Here is a 13,440-nt window from a genome sequence, read left to right on the forward strand (position 1 = left end):
TGTAAGTGTGAATAAAGTGCAGGTTTCAAACACAAATTCAAAATATTCACAAAGAAAATTGAAATAAATACAAGCAGATAATCAAAATAATCAATCACTTTAAAACACCTGCTGAAGAATCAACAAAATATCTAAAAAGGGACAGCACACATCATACCTCAATTTAGGGAAATTCAACAACAGATAAAAAACAAAATCATTAATTTAGAGAGCCTTGCCTTTCATTCTAGTGAAACACAACAAAATTATGAATAATAACATTTGAGAAAACAAGGAAAAGTGGTAAAAAATATCGTTGAAGTTGGTGGCCTACCAAGGGAACTCCAACAGGGAATTGATGACTCACTTTATATCTGATACTGATATTTGTGTGACAATCTGAAGTTTTTCACACAAAAAAAAAACACAGAGAGGAAATCTTTAACACAGCACTGTAACTATCAAGGGTTACTATTAATACATGGATTTTCCATAGGAAATGGTTCAAAAAGCAAATAATGCAGCATAATCATTGGACATAAACACAATCCTTTATTGTTAATATTAACCTTTAAATTATTTTTTTATAATCTTGTTAAAACATCAGAGTCACTCAGGTTTTCATTCATAGGAGAGTTTTCAAGGTCATTTTTCCCCAAGGGTTCCTCACTCAGTATGGTTATCACTGTTGATAATGTGGCATTGGGGTCCAACAACTTCACCAGAGGCACATTCACCCCTCTCTCCTGAAACAGCATGTTCTGCAGGGTCATTGCCTGCATGGAGTCCATGCCTAAAGATGAAAGAAGGGAGTCTTCACTCAGCTCACTTTCATCAATGCCAATAGTCTCGCTGAGCAGTGACAAGACATATTCTTTTGGTGACACTGACTCAGTTTGTCCAATTGTTGCCTCTTCCTCTTTGGATTTTTGGAACGCCTCATTGACTAATGCAGAAAGACGTAAGGTCAAGGCTTTATTTTGAGAGAGTATATTGTATCTGATGTTCCTGAAGTGAAACTTGCAAACAGCTTGTTGGGGACGGTTCAAGACCAGGCACTGCTCCAGGCTTTTATGAATTTCTGCAACATCTAACACCATCATACCCTTGGCCTCTAGAAAGCGATGGAAGTGTTCCTTGTTGAGAAGTAGACCTAGGTTCAGAGCTCCCCAGTTGATGGACTGTCCAGGCAGCCCAAGTTTGCGCCTGTACTGGCAGAATAAGTCGAGAAAAGAGTTGGCTGCTGCATAGTTTGTTTGGGATGCATTCCCAAGAAACGCTGAGATGGAAGAGAAGCACACAAAGTAGTCCAGTTGACAGTGCTTTGTTGCATGGTGCAAATTTATTACTCCATTAACTTTAGGTTTAAAAACCTTCTCATAAAGGGTTCTGTTAAGGGTCTCAATCAGACCGTCATGCAGGACAACTGCGCTGTGAAACACCCCTCTGATGGAACAACCTCTAAACTTCTGCCCGATTTCAGCAATGGCCTTTTTTACTTGCTCATGTACAGAAATGTCACACTCCATACTGGTAATTCTGTTCCCACACTGCTGCTGAATATTAAGTATTTCTTGTTGCACATCTGCTGTGGGCTTGCTCCTAGAAAGAATCATTATGTATTCTCCTCCTCTTTGTGAGATAAACTTGACTGTTTCAAAGCCCAGGCCAGAGAGACCACCAGCCACAATGTACACCGCCCTCTTTCTGAACAACTGCCTTTTGCTTGGCAGCAGCTGAATTTCAGACAATCTGGTCTTATCATTTTCCCCCAAAACGATCACAGCAAGCTTCTTTGAGCTGAAATATGAAAATATTTTCTCTGCTTCTACACCAGTGCTTTCAGATTTCCCACACTGAAAAGTGAAGTTTTCAAGAACAAATTTTCTGCTGAAATTCAGTGACTTCAGCCAGTGATAAATGTGAGGTGTCTGTGCTCTCAGATAACCCTTTTGCAAAACAGCTTGCATCTGAACAGTTTGTACATGAACAGTTTCCTTTATGTATCGGCTCAGGTCCTGAACAAGCAAAGTTTGCGTTTGAGATTCACAGAGGACTACAACATGCTGAGCAGCAGGGAAATCGCAAGTTTTCAGGATGAGGGACTGATCGAATGGGGGTAGGACGACGAACGCATCCAGATGATTGACATCTACAAATGATGCATTGCACTTTGTGCTTAGAATCACGTTCCAACCAGATTTGTTTGCAGTAAGTGCCAAAACTTTTACAAGAGCTGAATCATGAGCTGGGCTAATTATTCCCAAGTTCTGTTTGGGTTTTGGAAAGACACGATGAAGCATCTCCCATGCCAGCACAAAATAGGAAACACATGGTGTTTCTTGAAAGAATGGCAGCTTTTTTAGGCTGTAGCACACATCCTCTGGCACTTGAATTCTACTATTAGCTGTAACAGGATAACAACAAGCAATCTGGTCCCCAACTTTTAGTTTCCTTACATCTTTTCCAACTGCAGTAACAATACCGCTAAGATCAAGCGCGATTAGCTTATGATTCTGAGAGGAGTACTTGTTCCAGTAGAGTGTCTGACCAAAGTTTAGATGTGAAGCACTGACTGGAAAGTAATCAGATGAATGAACACATATCTTGCTAAGTTGAATTTCAATTGATGTGTCATAGAGTGGATATGCTTCTTCTGGTAGAGAAATGGCACTCAATTGAGTCACCTTGTATGCATCAGCTGTCTGAAAGGCAAAATGTTTAGGACCTGTGAAGGTGCATCTACCTTCTGAATGGTCAATGATTTCCAGTGGAGTTCGGCAAATTGACGGCTTTAAGATCAGCCCATCTTTTATGACTAACTCTGGGTACTTTTCACAAGGATGTGAAGTCAGGATCTCAGATAGAGCTTTAATGTCTTCAGTAGAGATGGATCCTATGTCAATCAGCTGAAAAGAAAGATCTGGGATCTCTGCTGCAAATGATCTCACCATACCAGCAAGAGCAAAACCTGGACTTATGTGGTCAACAGTGATTTCTGATGAGCGAAAGGTCACTGCTCTGATGGCTGTAGGGAACTGAATCCACTTTAGCTCCAGAACTACTTGGCGGAAAATCTCACAACAGCTTGCAAGGTTTTGCATGATAACATCAGCTGATTGTGATGTAAGATCTTCTTTCCCCCACACAAATATAACCTCATCAAAGTTTTCCTTAATATCTGTGATACCATGAATTGAAAGAAGAAAAGAAAATCCATGACTTAAGATATATTTTGCTTCTATGAAGGAAACATACCTAGATCTTGGGTCTAAATGCTGTTGAAGAGCTTTTGAGATCCCCAAGCGATCCGAGAAGACCAAAGCCTTTGGAGACTTACAAGATGTGGAACTTCCACTGACAGCAGTAAAGTCATTATGGTAGAAGTACTGTTCCACCACATGACACCGACTGCCGAGGTACTGGATTATTACATGCTTCACCTCAGCCAACACTCTGCCTTCCTTATCTGTAAAGCACCCGCAAACCTCAAAGTGATCTAAACCCACATCAGTTGCTCTCAGGTAGATAATCATCTCATTCTGCAAGGGTTCAAACACAGAAAGACTTCCTATTTTGGCAGGAAACCCTGGCCTGCCTGCAAATATGTGCTCAACCGTGACGGGTAGAAGTTGCATTAGATAATCCAACACTACAGGATGAAAACAGTAGTCATGCAATTGAGGTTGCAGCTCTTCTGGAACAGAAACAGCTGCAAAGGCTTCCTTTAGATCCTCCCCATAGTGAACATTTGCTTTATTCTGAAAAACATCACCATACTGGAAGCCACCTTGAGAAAGATATCCATAAAACTCCTGAAAGCTCACGACAGATTTGCATCGCTTAGAGATGGATCCTAAAGAGACTAATTTCTCCTCAATCTGTCTTTCTGTCTTTGAAATCACAGTACCTGAAGCGTATGTAGCAGTTGAGGAGAACACCTTGAAGCTATTCTCTTTTTCTTTTTGCTCTAATTGGACCTTCATTTCAACAGAGTTCGGTGTCAATATGAATGGACTATGAAACTTGACACTGAGCTGCAGCGAGTTCAGTGGCACTTTTGGTTTAGTGCTAGCCAGGAACGACGCCAAACCCAGCTCTGCGTAGAAGGCACCAGGGATGATGGGTATGTTATTGTGCTTGTGCTCCTTCAAGTAAAATGTTGCATCAGATGTTAAGTTACAGCTGAAAATGTTGCTTTCACTTCCAGTCTTACAGAGTACAGGATGAGAGCATGCTTTATTGTTGTGGGCAGCTCCAATGATCACATCTCTGTCAGAGCATTCAAACTGGTACCTTGGGAAAAACAGAGGTGTTGTCTCGTATCCTTTGTAAAAGATATTCCAATCTACCTGAATCCCAAGTTCGAACAATTTTGAAACAGCTAGGATGACTGATTCATCCTCTTTCTTGGGTTCTACTGAGGCAACAACTTCAATGTTGTTTCCAAGAGTTTCCATTATGTTTCTCTGCAGAGCTCTTCTTGGCCCTATTTCTACAAAGACTATGCTTTTCTTTCCCTTTGCTGCTGACCTCAAAGCTTGCTCAAAGGCAACTGGTTCACGGATGTTTCTTGCCCAGTATTTACCTGTGCAGAAATTTCCAATTTCAGCCTCTTTTCCAGTAACTGTTGAGAACAACTCAGTATCAAGGTAATTCCTCTGTATTTTGCCTATTCTGTCCTTGATTTTATGCAGAATTGGGTCCATCATGTGGCTGTGGTAAGCAGCAGGAACATCAAGCACATGGAGAAAGAGATTTTGACTAATTGAGGAGCTGTTTAGTTCCTTAAGGAGACTGTCAATTGCATCTGCTTCCCCTGAAAGGGTACAGGACTGTGGGCTGTTGAAAGCTGCAATGCAAAGTCTTCCAGAATATTTATGGAGGAGAGAAGCCATCTCTGACACAGCCATGTTGCTGACCACAAGCATTTTACCACCGGCAACTTTCCTTTGAAGGGTGCTGCGGAAAAATATCACTTTCACCGCATCTTTAAGAGACAAGAGGCCCGAGCAGTGAGCAGCAGCCACTTCACCAACAGAGTGTCCAAGCACAGCATCAGGTTTGATGCCGCAATACCTTAGAAGGGTTGTAATGCCAACCTGAATGGCAAAGAGTAGAGGTTGGACAACATCTGGGTTTTTGAAGTCACTGCTTTCAAACTCACTCTCAAGTGTGCTTAGGATGTTTAAGGAGCTCATCTTTTGAAACATTTGGGCAATTTCATCAATCTTCTTTCTGAATACAGGATGGTTTTTCAACAGCTGTTTGCACATGCCATGGTAAGTCACACCACTTCCACAGAAGACAAACACTAATCTTGGATCAGAGAGGGCTGGGCTCACCTTGTTCCCAACACTGATCAGTAGTTTCCCCTTAAGATCCCCAAGAGATGAAACAGCAATGGCTCTTCTATATTTATGCCTTTGGTGACTTCTTCTACAGGCTGATGTGTATAAAACAGAATCAAGATCTACAGTGGTATCAGTCTCAAGCTGTTGTATGGTGTCTTCTAACATCATAGTTAGAGACTTTGGTGAATTTGCAGAGAGGATAAAATATTTCAACTGCTTTTCACTGCTCTGCTTTCTTGAACAGGCCTGGATGTACTGTTTGACTATTGCATGTGCATTTGTTCCCCCAAAACCAAAGTTATTCACCCCTGCAACTCTTGCAATGTTAGATTCCCATTTTTCAATGTCCTTAGGAATTCTAAAGCTCAAGCATTTGGTATCAATACTGGAGGTTTCATCGGAGTAGAAGACAGAGGGCACGATGGTTTCATGTTTCATCATCAGCAGAACTTTAATGAGTCCGGCCACTCCGGCTGCTGACTCTGTGTGTCCTATGTTGCTCTTCACTGAGCCGATCCGAAGAGTCTCTGACCCTGGAGGTTTGGCTTTCGCAATGATGTTTGAGATGCTTCTTGCCTCTGTTGGATCTCCAACTGGGGTCCCAGTCCCATGGGCCTCGATGTACTGGACTCTTGCAATTTCGTTGTCTGAGTAGATTCTGTGTAGCAGTTCCTCTTGTTGAGTCATTGAGGGTTTTGTAATTGGAGTGACTGAGTGTCCATCTTGATTGACTGCAGTTTTGCTGACAATCCCCCAAACGTGGTCATGGTCTTGAAGAGCCTACAAATGCAAAATAAGAAAAAGAAGATAATTTTTGGTAAAACATATATAGGATACGCGGGATTAGTTAGAAAAACTTAGTTTTGGGTGATACAAAGTTTCTGTCTGAAATTAACAATATAAACAGGATAAAGTGAGTAAGGCGACCTTCCTTTTTTATTTTCACCCCTCTTTTCCTTTCCTTTAATGTTCAAATCCAATCACATTATAGCCAAAAGCTTTCATCAAATATGTAAATGTAGCTTTAAAGATTTAGATCTTCAGAATGATCCTTTTTTGAATAAATAAACAGTGTCTTTATCCTATTTTAAATGTTATTTCTCCTTTTTGTTTTTTGTTCTAAAGCCTCTAAAGCTCTTTCAACAATGCTAGCCTCGGGCATAAGCAAAATAAAGCAGTGCTCAGGGGCCTCCCAAGAACGCTTACATTTCATCATCACACTTCATAGACCTTAAATGCTACAATATCTTTATTGAGAATAGGAATAATATTAAATCTAATTTGATGGCTTAGGCATAAATTAAAAGATTCATTACTGATTAAATTCTAAATTCAAATTTTAAGGGAATGCCAAGCTTACTTTATGTTAGTAGAATAATAAAATTCATTGTATGATTTGAATGGATATATATATATATATATATATATATATATATATATATATATATATATATATATATATATATATATATATATATATATATATATATGAATGTGGCGGCCTAGTGGTTAGGGCATAGAGTTTGGAATCCTGAGGTTCAGAGTTTGAGCCCCACTCCCACTGACTGCTACTCTGGGTCCCTGTGCAAAGACCCTTAACCCCACACTGCTCCCCGGGCACCGCACATTGGCTGGCTGGCTGGCTGGCTGGCTCGCTGGCTGGCTGGCTGGCTGGCTGGCTGGCTGGCTGGCTGGCTGGCAGGCAGGCAGGCAGGTAGGTAGGCATTTAACATTACTTTAAGATGTATGTTTAAATTTAACATTTACATATAAGATTTAAATTTAGATTTCATAGCAATATTTTGATATACCTTTTAATAAAATAAATTTGTATGTATTTTTTTAAATGTATTTTTTTTTATAAAAATACATTTAGATATGTACATATAAGTTTGAGATTTACATATAAATATAACATTTAATTATTGATAGATAATGTAGAAATAGATTAGAAACAGGAAATCTTTTTTTAGTTTTTCCATTCGGCACTCTTTTAGTGTCTGACCTTTTTCAATGGCTTCAGGAGAACTACTCCACAACCTTCCCCTCTCCCATAACCATCTGCTCTGCTGGAGAAAGGCTTGCTTGTCCCTTCAGGTGAAATCATCTTCGCTCTGCTAAGCGCCACAAATACTCTTGGCTCAATGATGCAATTTACACCCCCACAAACAGCCATTTCGCAATCACCTACATTAGATAAAAAGCTGTTATAATTTTAATGACATAAAAGTTGTAAAATTGCCTTTTTTTCTACAGCATTCAAATCATGTATGTCACAGAGGTAATATGAAAATGCTGCTCAGACCTTGCTTTATGGACTGGCAGGCGAGATGAAGAGCTACAAGTGATGATGAACAGGCAGAGTCAATGGAAAGAGAAGGTCCTGTGAAGTTGAAGACATAGGAAACTCTGTTTGCTGCAATGCTCATGGCGAGCCCAGTCCCAGTCCAGTGGTTGATCACAGATGGGTGCACATGCGCAGCATTTGTCTCATAGTCTCTGTTCATTATGCCTACAATTGAGATAAAACATGAAATTATATTAAGGCTATGCCTCTGGTTGTTTTAATAGTTTTAAAGAAGAACCTTCAAAATGAACAATGTCAATATTTTTTCCTGGATTACCAAAAAACACTCCTGTCCTGGTTCCGCTGGCTTTCTCCATGGGAATTCCAGCATTTTCCAAAGCTCTATAGACACACTGAAGGAGCTGTTTCTGTTGAGGATCCATTTGTTCCACTTCACTGTCACTGATGCCAAAAAACTTATGGTCAAATTCATTGAACCTGTAAAAATATATAGAATTTTATAAAACACATTTTCATACATAACATTACTTTTTTATGTAAGGTGGTTCTACTGTAAAAATGTACAGCACATTTTTTATGATGCCATTACAATTAATGAAAAACTTTATATATATTTTTACATTTTATTTCTTCACCACTTTAGTTGCGTTGATGCAAAAGGCACATAATTAGGCTAGCGTGTCTATCCTGCTGTATTTTCAACAATGTCCAATTAGGAGTATTGCTGTGATATTAACCCCATTCCCATTTTATTAAAGCTTTAGAAATATCATGTTTTAATATTTTGCACTAAAGATATTTTCTCTTGTACTCTATTGTTCCAATTTACATAATGAAAGAAAAAGAACCTCAACAGTTAAAAGGGAAGAAGTTTCAAAAAAACAAAACATTCTTGCATGTTTGTGATAAATGGAGAGGTTATTAATGGCACTTATAATAAACTGTTCTACTGTATTCCTTAGAGCAGTGCTTCCTAACCTTTTTTGACTTGTGTACCCCGTTTGGCCAAATGTGTTTTTTTTCCAAAAATAGAAAGTATAAATGTTTATAAAATGAAAAACATCTATTTAATTTCCTTAATTTGAACATTTAATGCTCAGATATGTCATTCCTTTTAATTAGAATTAAAAAAACATAAATATGTTACCTGGAAAGTGACTAAAAGTACTGAATTAAATACAAACTCAAATTAACTTACAAATCTACGTTTTCTAACAAAGAACGGAGCTTTTCTGAATAAGTCCCCTATACACACATCTAAACTTGACAAATAAGGAAATCAAAATTACGGTAACAAATTAATATTAAGATTCACTGTCCTTTTGGATTTGTTTTCATCCTTCACTGAGTTAATGAAAAACCTGACCTTCTCCTGAATCCCCAGCAGTGGGATGTTGTTCATGTCTTTCATGTAAATGTGGATTGTTTTATTTATTTTTTTTAAATCAATCAAAATTTTTTGGTTTATAAAAATCTTAGCTTATTTTGCTTTTTGGTCCTTACAAAGCATAACCCATTACTGCCCAATTTAATTGTATTTCTTTATCTGGGAAGTAAAATATTTTCACGTACCCCCTGCCACGCATTGGTGGACCACTAGGGGTACTAGTAGCCCAGGTTGGGAACAAAGCCTCTATATATGTCAGAAAAAGCTTGGTTGAGTACCAAATAAAGGGGCAAATGTAAGGTTACTCAAGTGACACTTTTAATTGAAACAAATAAAACACAAAAATCTACATTTAATAAAGGCGAGAAACAAACAAAAAAAACCCCCTAAACTTTACCATTTTACCTGTAATCTATTGGTATATCTACAGTACAGCTAGATAGCTTGATACACAACATTAGATAAGAACCATTAAAGTGGACATTCAGAATACTATGTTGCAAGCTACAGGTAATATAACATCAATTTAGTGGTGTGGAAGGTTTATGATGCCTTTTTGTTAAAAATCTTAATTTTCCAGCTGCTTTATTAAATTTCCCTGTCAGACTGTGAAGGGCTGCTGTACCATTTATGGAGATAAGGAAACTTACTCTGAGGAAGCAGCAATGAGGAACAATCGATCGCCTTACCTTACTATAGTACCAATATGGCATTTATAAAAGGAAACCAACTCCCGAGAGTTATATTTATAGTAGCACTTTAAATTTGGTAAGATTTAGAGCTGCATTAACATCAAACCTATTTGGAAGGAGAAAACATGAACAGGCTCATATCTGGACCACAACATTATTATGTTCATACCCATCAATGAGAGCGGCCTTGGCTGTGCAGGATTTTCCCAGTTTGGTCTCATCTGGGTCACACCAGCTTGCAATGTCGAACCTCTCTCGGGGAATTGAAACAGAGCAGTTTCTCCCCTCCACCAGAACCTTCCAGAAATTGTCAAGTCCCTCTCCTGTAGGTATAAAACAATATATGGGGGAGAAAATATATATATATTGTTTTGGCAAAGGTGATTATTTACCTAGTGATATGCAAGAGGTTGACAGTCAAAGAGAGTTTTAAATATGAAGAGTAAAATGTTCAACTGAGTTTTTGGGTGATTGAAGGAGAAGAGGTCTTATAGGCCCTCATTCAGGTTATTTATTACAGAGTTTAAGTTGTCCTTAACATGGGGCTCATTTTGTGAAACTACACTACTCAAAAAAAAAATTAAAGGAACATTTTGTAATCAGAGTATAGCATCAGGTTAAATAAACTTCTACGATATTGATTTGGTCAGGTAGGTACCAGAGGGGGTTGCTAATCAGTTTCAGCTGCTTTGGTGTTAATGAAATTAACAGTAGGTTCACTAGAGGGGCAACAACAAGATGACCATCAAAACAGGAATGGTTTTACAGGTGGAGGCCGCTGACATTTTTTCCCCTCCTCATCTTTTCTGACTCTTTTTCACCAGTTTTGCATTTGGCTAGGGTCACTGTCACTACTGTTAGCATGAGGTGCTACCTGGATCCAACAGAGGTTGCACAGGCAGTCCAACTCCTCCAGGATGGCACATCAATACATACCATTGCCAGAAGGTTTGCGTTGTCTCCCAGCACAATCTTAAGAGAATGAAGGAGAGTCCAGGAGACAGGCAGTTACTCCAGGAGAGCTGGACAGGGCCGTAGAAGGTCTACAACCCATCAGCAGGACCAGTATCTGCTCCTTTGTGCAAGGAGGAGCAGGAGGAGCACTGCCAGAGCCCTACAAAATGACCTCCAGCAGGCCACTGGTGTGAATGTCTTTGACCAAACAATCAGAAACAGACTTCACGAGGGTGGCCTGAGGGCCCGACGTCCTCTAGTGGGCCCTGTACTCACTGCCTGGCACCGTGGAGCTCGATTGGCATTTGCCACAGAACACCGGAATTGACAAGTCTGCCACTGGCACCCTGTGCTTTTCACAGATGAGAGCAGTTTCACCCTGAGCACGTGACAGACGTGAAAGGGTCTGGCGAAGCTGTGGAGAATGTTATGCTGCCTGTAACGTCGTTCAGCATGACCGGTTTGGTGGTGGGTCAGTGATGGTCTGGGGAGGCATATCCATGGAGTGACATACAGACCTATACAGGCTAGACAACGGCACCCTGACTGCCATTAGGTATCACAATGAAATCCTTGCACCCATTGTCAGACCCTATGCTGGTGCAGTGGGTCCTGGGTTCCTCCTGGTGCAGGACAATGCCCGGCCTCATGTGGCGAGAGTATGCAGGCAGTTCCTGGAGGATGATGGAATTGATACCATTGATTAGCCCCCACGCTCGCCTGACCTAAATCAAATAGAACACCTCTGGGATTTATGTTTTCATCCATCCGACGCGGCCAGGTTGCACCTCAGACTGTCCAGGAGCTCAGTGATGCCCTGGTCCAGATTTGGGGGGAGATACCCCAGGACGCCATCCGTTAATCTCATTAGGAGCATGTGGGGGCCATACAAATTACTGAATACCATTTTGAGTTGCTGCAATGAAATTTCAGCAAAATGGACTAGTCTGCTGCATCATTCTTTTTCTAATTTTTCTTCTAATTTTTGGGGTGTCTTTGAATTCAGCCCTTTGTAGGTTGATAATTTTTATTTCCATCAAATGATGTGTCATCCTTTTGTTCCTAACACATCACCCAGTACATATCAGTATAAATAAACAGCATGATTTTTTCCCCATTGAGATCTGATGTTTTCAAAGAGTTTAATTTTTTTGAGCAGTATATATTGAAATCATTGAAACATGCTTTAGAGTAGACTCATTTTAGTTTCCTTTAACATGAAAAATGAGAACAATATAATAAGTCTATCTAGTCCATCTAAGCAAATAGCCTGAACTACATTTGACTGGACTGGATTAAAGCATATTCCTGTGTGAGAAAGCCCCAAAATAAATTTACAAGTTTTCCAAAAAAATATTCTAGATATGTAAAAAGCTGCATCAAAAGAATTTCATTTTTATCTCTCAAAAAAAAGAAAAACCCTGCATTAATCAATTGAAATATATTATATTCACAGTAAATAGTTTGATTCCTCTAAATCAAACATCATGCTGGGTCCTTATGGAGCAAGTGATTCAAAAATAAGAACAACATTAAATGTTCCAAGATCACACCATAAAAAATTAGTAAAAACCTTCCTTGATTTTGTAAATGTTTCTGTACCTTTCTGTCTAAAAAACTTAATGTTATCATGGATCGGATAAAAAAAAAAGAAAAAAAAAAGCAAACAAAAGGTAAAAGAGCTGAAAAATTCTTGTTACCTCCTGGAAAGTTGCATCCAATCCCCACCACAGCAACTTCATCTTCTGATTCGTCCATCTTAAACTATTTAAACAAAAATAGAACTAAAACCTATCACATGTTTGCATAACTATTTTGCATCTTGACTGCATTAAAACCAGAGATGTTAATTTTAGCTTCTCCTTTGCATTTGAACCCACCTGTAAACTGTACAGACCCGTTTAGTAATGCCTCAGTGCATCGCAGCATCCATCCCTCAGATGTTATCACTGCCCACCAGACTCACAGACCCTTCTTATAGGCAGCCTCTTCTGATTATTAAACATTAATGATTGATTGTATATGTGGCCATGGAGATGAATTACTCCAGTGCTCACATTTATGACAGCTTGCAAGTAATTAACCCGTGTTTAATCAATATGTTATACGATAAGAAAGGTGAATAGGCCACTTGTATTTAAATGTACAAATTGTATATAAAGAATATTGTTTTTAAATTGATGAATTAAACAGTTTCAAGTCTGGTAATTTAAGTAAAGCTTTATAAACCAGTTATTGATGATTCCCACACAGAGTGATGGGTGCTTTCATTGAAAACAATTTGTGGCACTGAAAGCAGAACTCAAGCTTTAAAAGGTTTATTTTAATGCAATCAGAATTTTTTGAATAAATTATGAAACCACACCTTGCAAACATGCAGTGTGAAATTATCATATTTCCTAATAATTTAGAAAAACAAAGAAAATAAACTTCAAGTCAAGTACATAAAAGATTAAGAGCCAGTATTGAGTTGAGTTATTAAATAAAAGCTGGATAAATTTAGTTATTGACCTCTTTGCTTTTCTTCTGGAACTAACAACAAAACAATGATTACTTTTATACATAGAAACATGCAGTATTGATGAAATTACTGATTTTTTTATTAGCAATATATATCAAAATTACTCACATCAGGGCATTAAACCAGATTTGTATGTTAGTCTTTTCAAAAAACAAAAACAAATCTAGTGGCTGCCTGAATAACAGCAAATATGCAAGTTTCAGGTCTTTACCAAACAATGAAACAATCACAGGTCAGTTGGATAA

General features: G+C 38.7%; 1 protein-coding gene across 1 annotated transcript; it reads right to left on the reverse strand.

Annotated features, from left to right (window-relative positions):
• Nucleotides 1-563: 563 nt before the first annotated feature.
• LOC119798425 (highly reducing polyketide synthase cm3B-like) lies at nucleotides 564-12,432 on the reverse strand. Its single transcript, XM_038307902.1, has 6 exons — nucleotides 12,375-12,432; nucleotides 9,890-10,043; nucleotides 7,958-8,118; nucleotides 7,639-7,845; nucleotides 7,339-7,520; nucleotides 564-6,113 (listed from the first exon to the last, which is right to left on the reverse strand). The coding sequence occupies exons 1-6, from the start codon at nucleotides 12,430-12,432 to the stop codon at nucleotides 564-566; spliced, it is 6,312 nt and encodes a 2,103-aa protein (XP_038163830.1).
• Nucleotides 12,433-13,440: the final 1,008 nt, after the last annotated feature.

The sequence above is a fragment of the Cyprinodon tularosa genome, unplaced genomic scaffold (assembly GCF_016077235.1).
Source record: "Cyprinodon tularosa strain WSP-4 unplaced genomic scaffold, ASM1607723v1 ctg623, whole genome shotgun sequence".
NCBI lineage: Eukaryota > Metazoa > Chordata > Actinopteri > Cyprinodontiformes > Cyprinodontidae > Cyprinodon > Cyprinodon tularosa.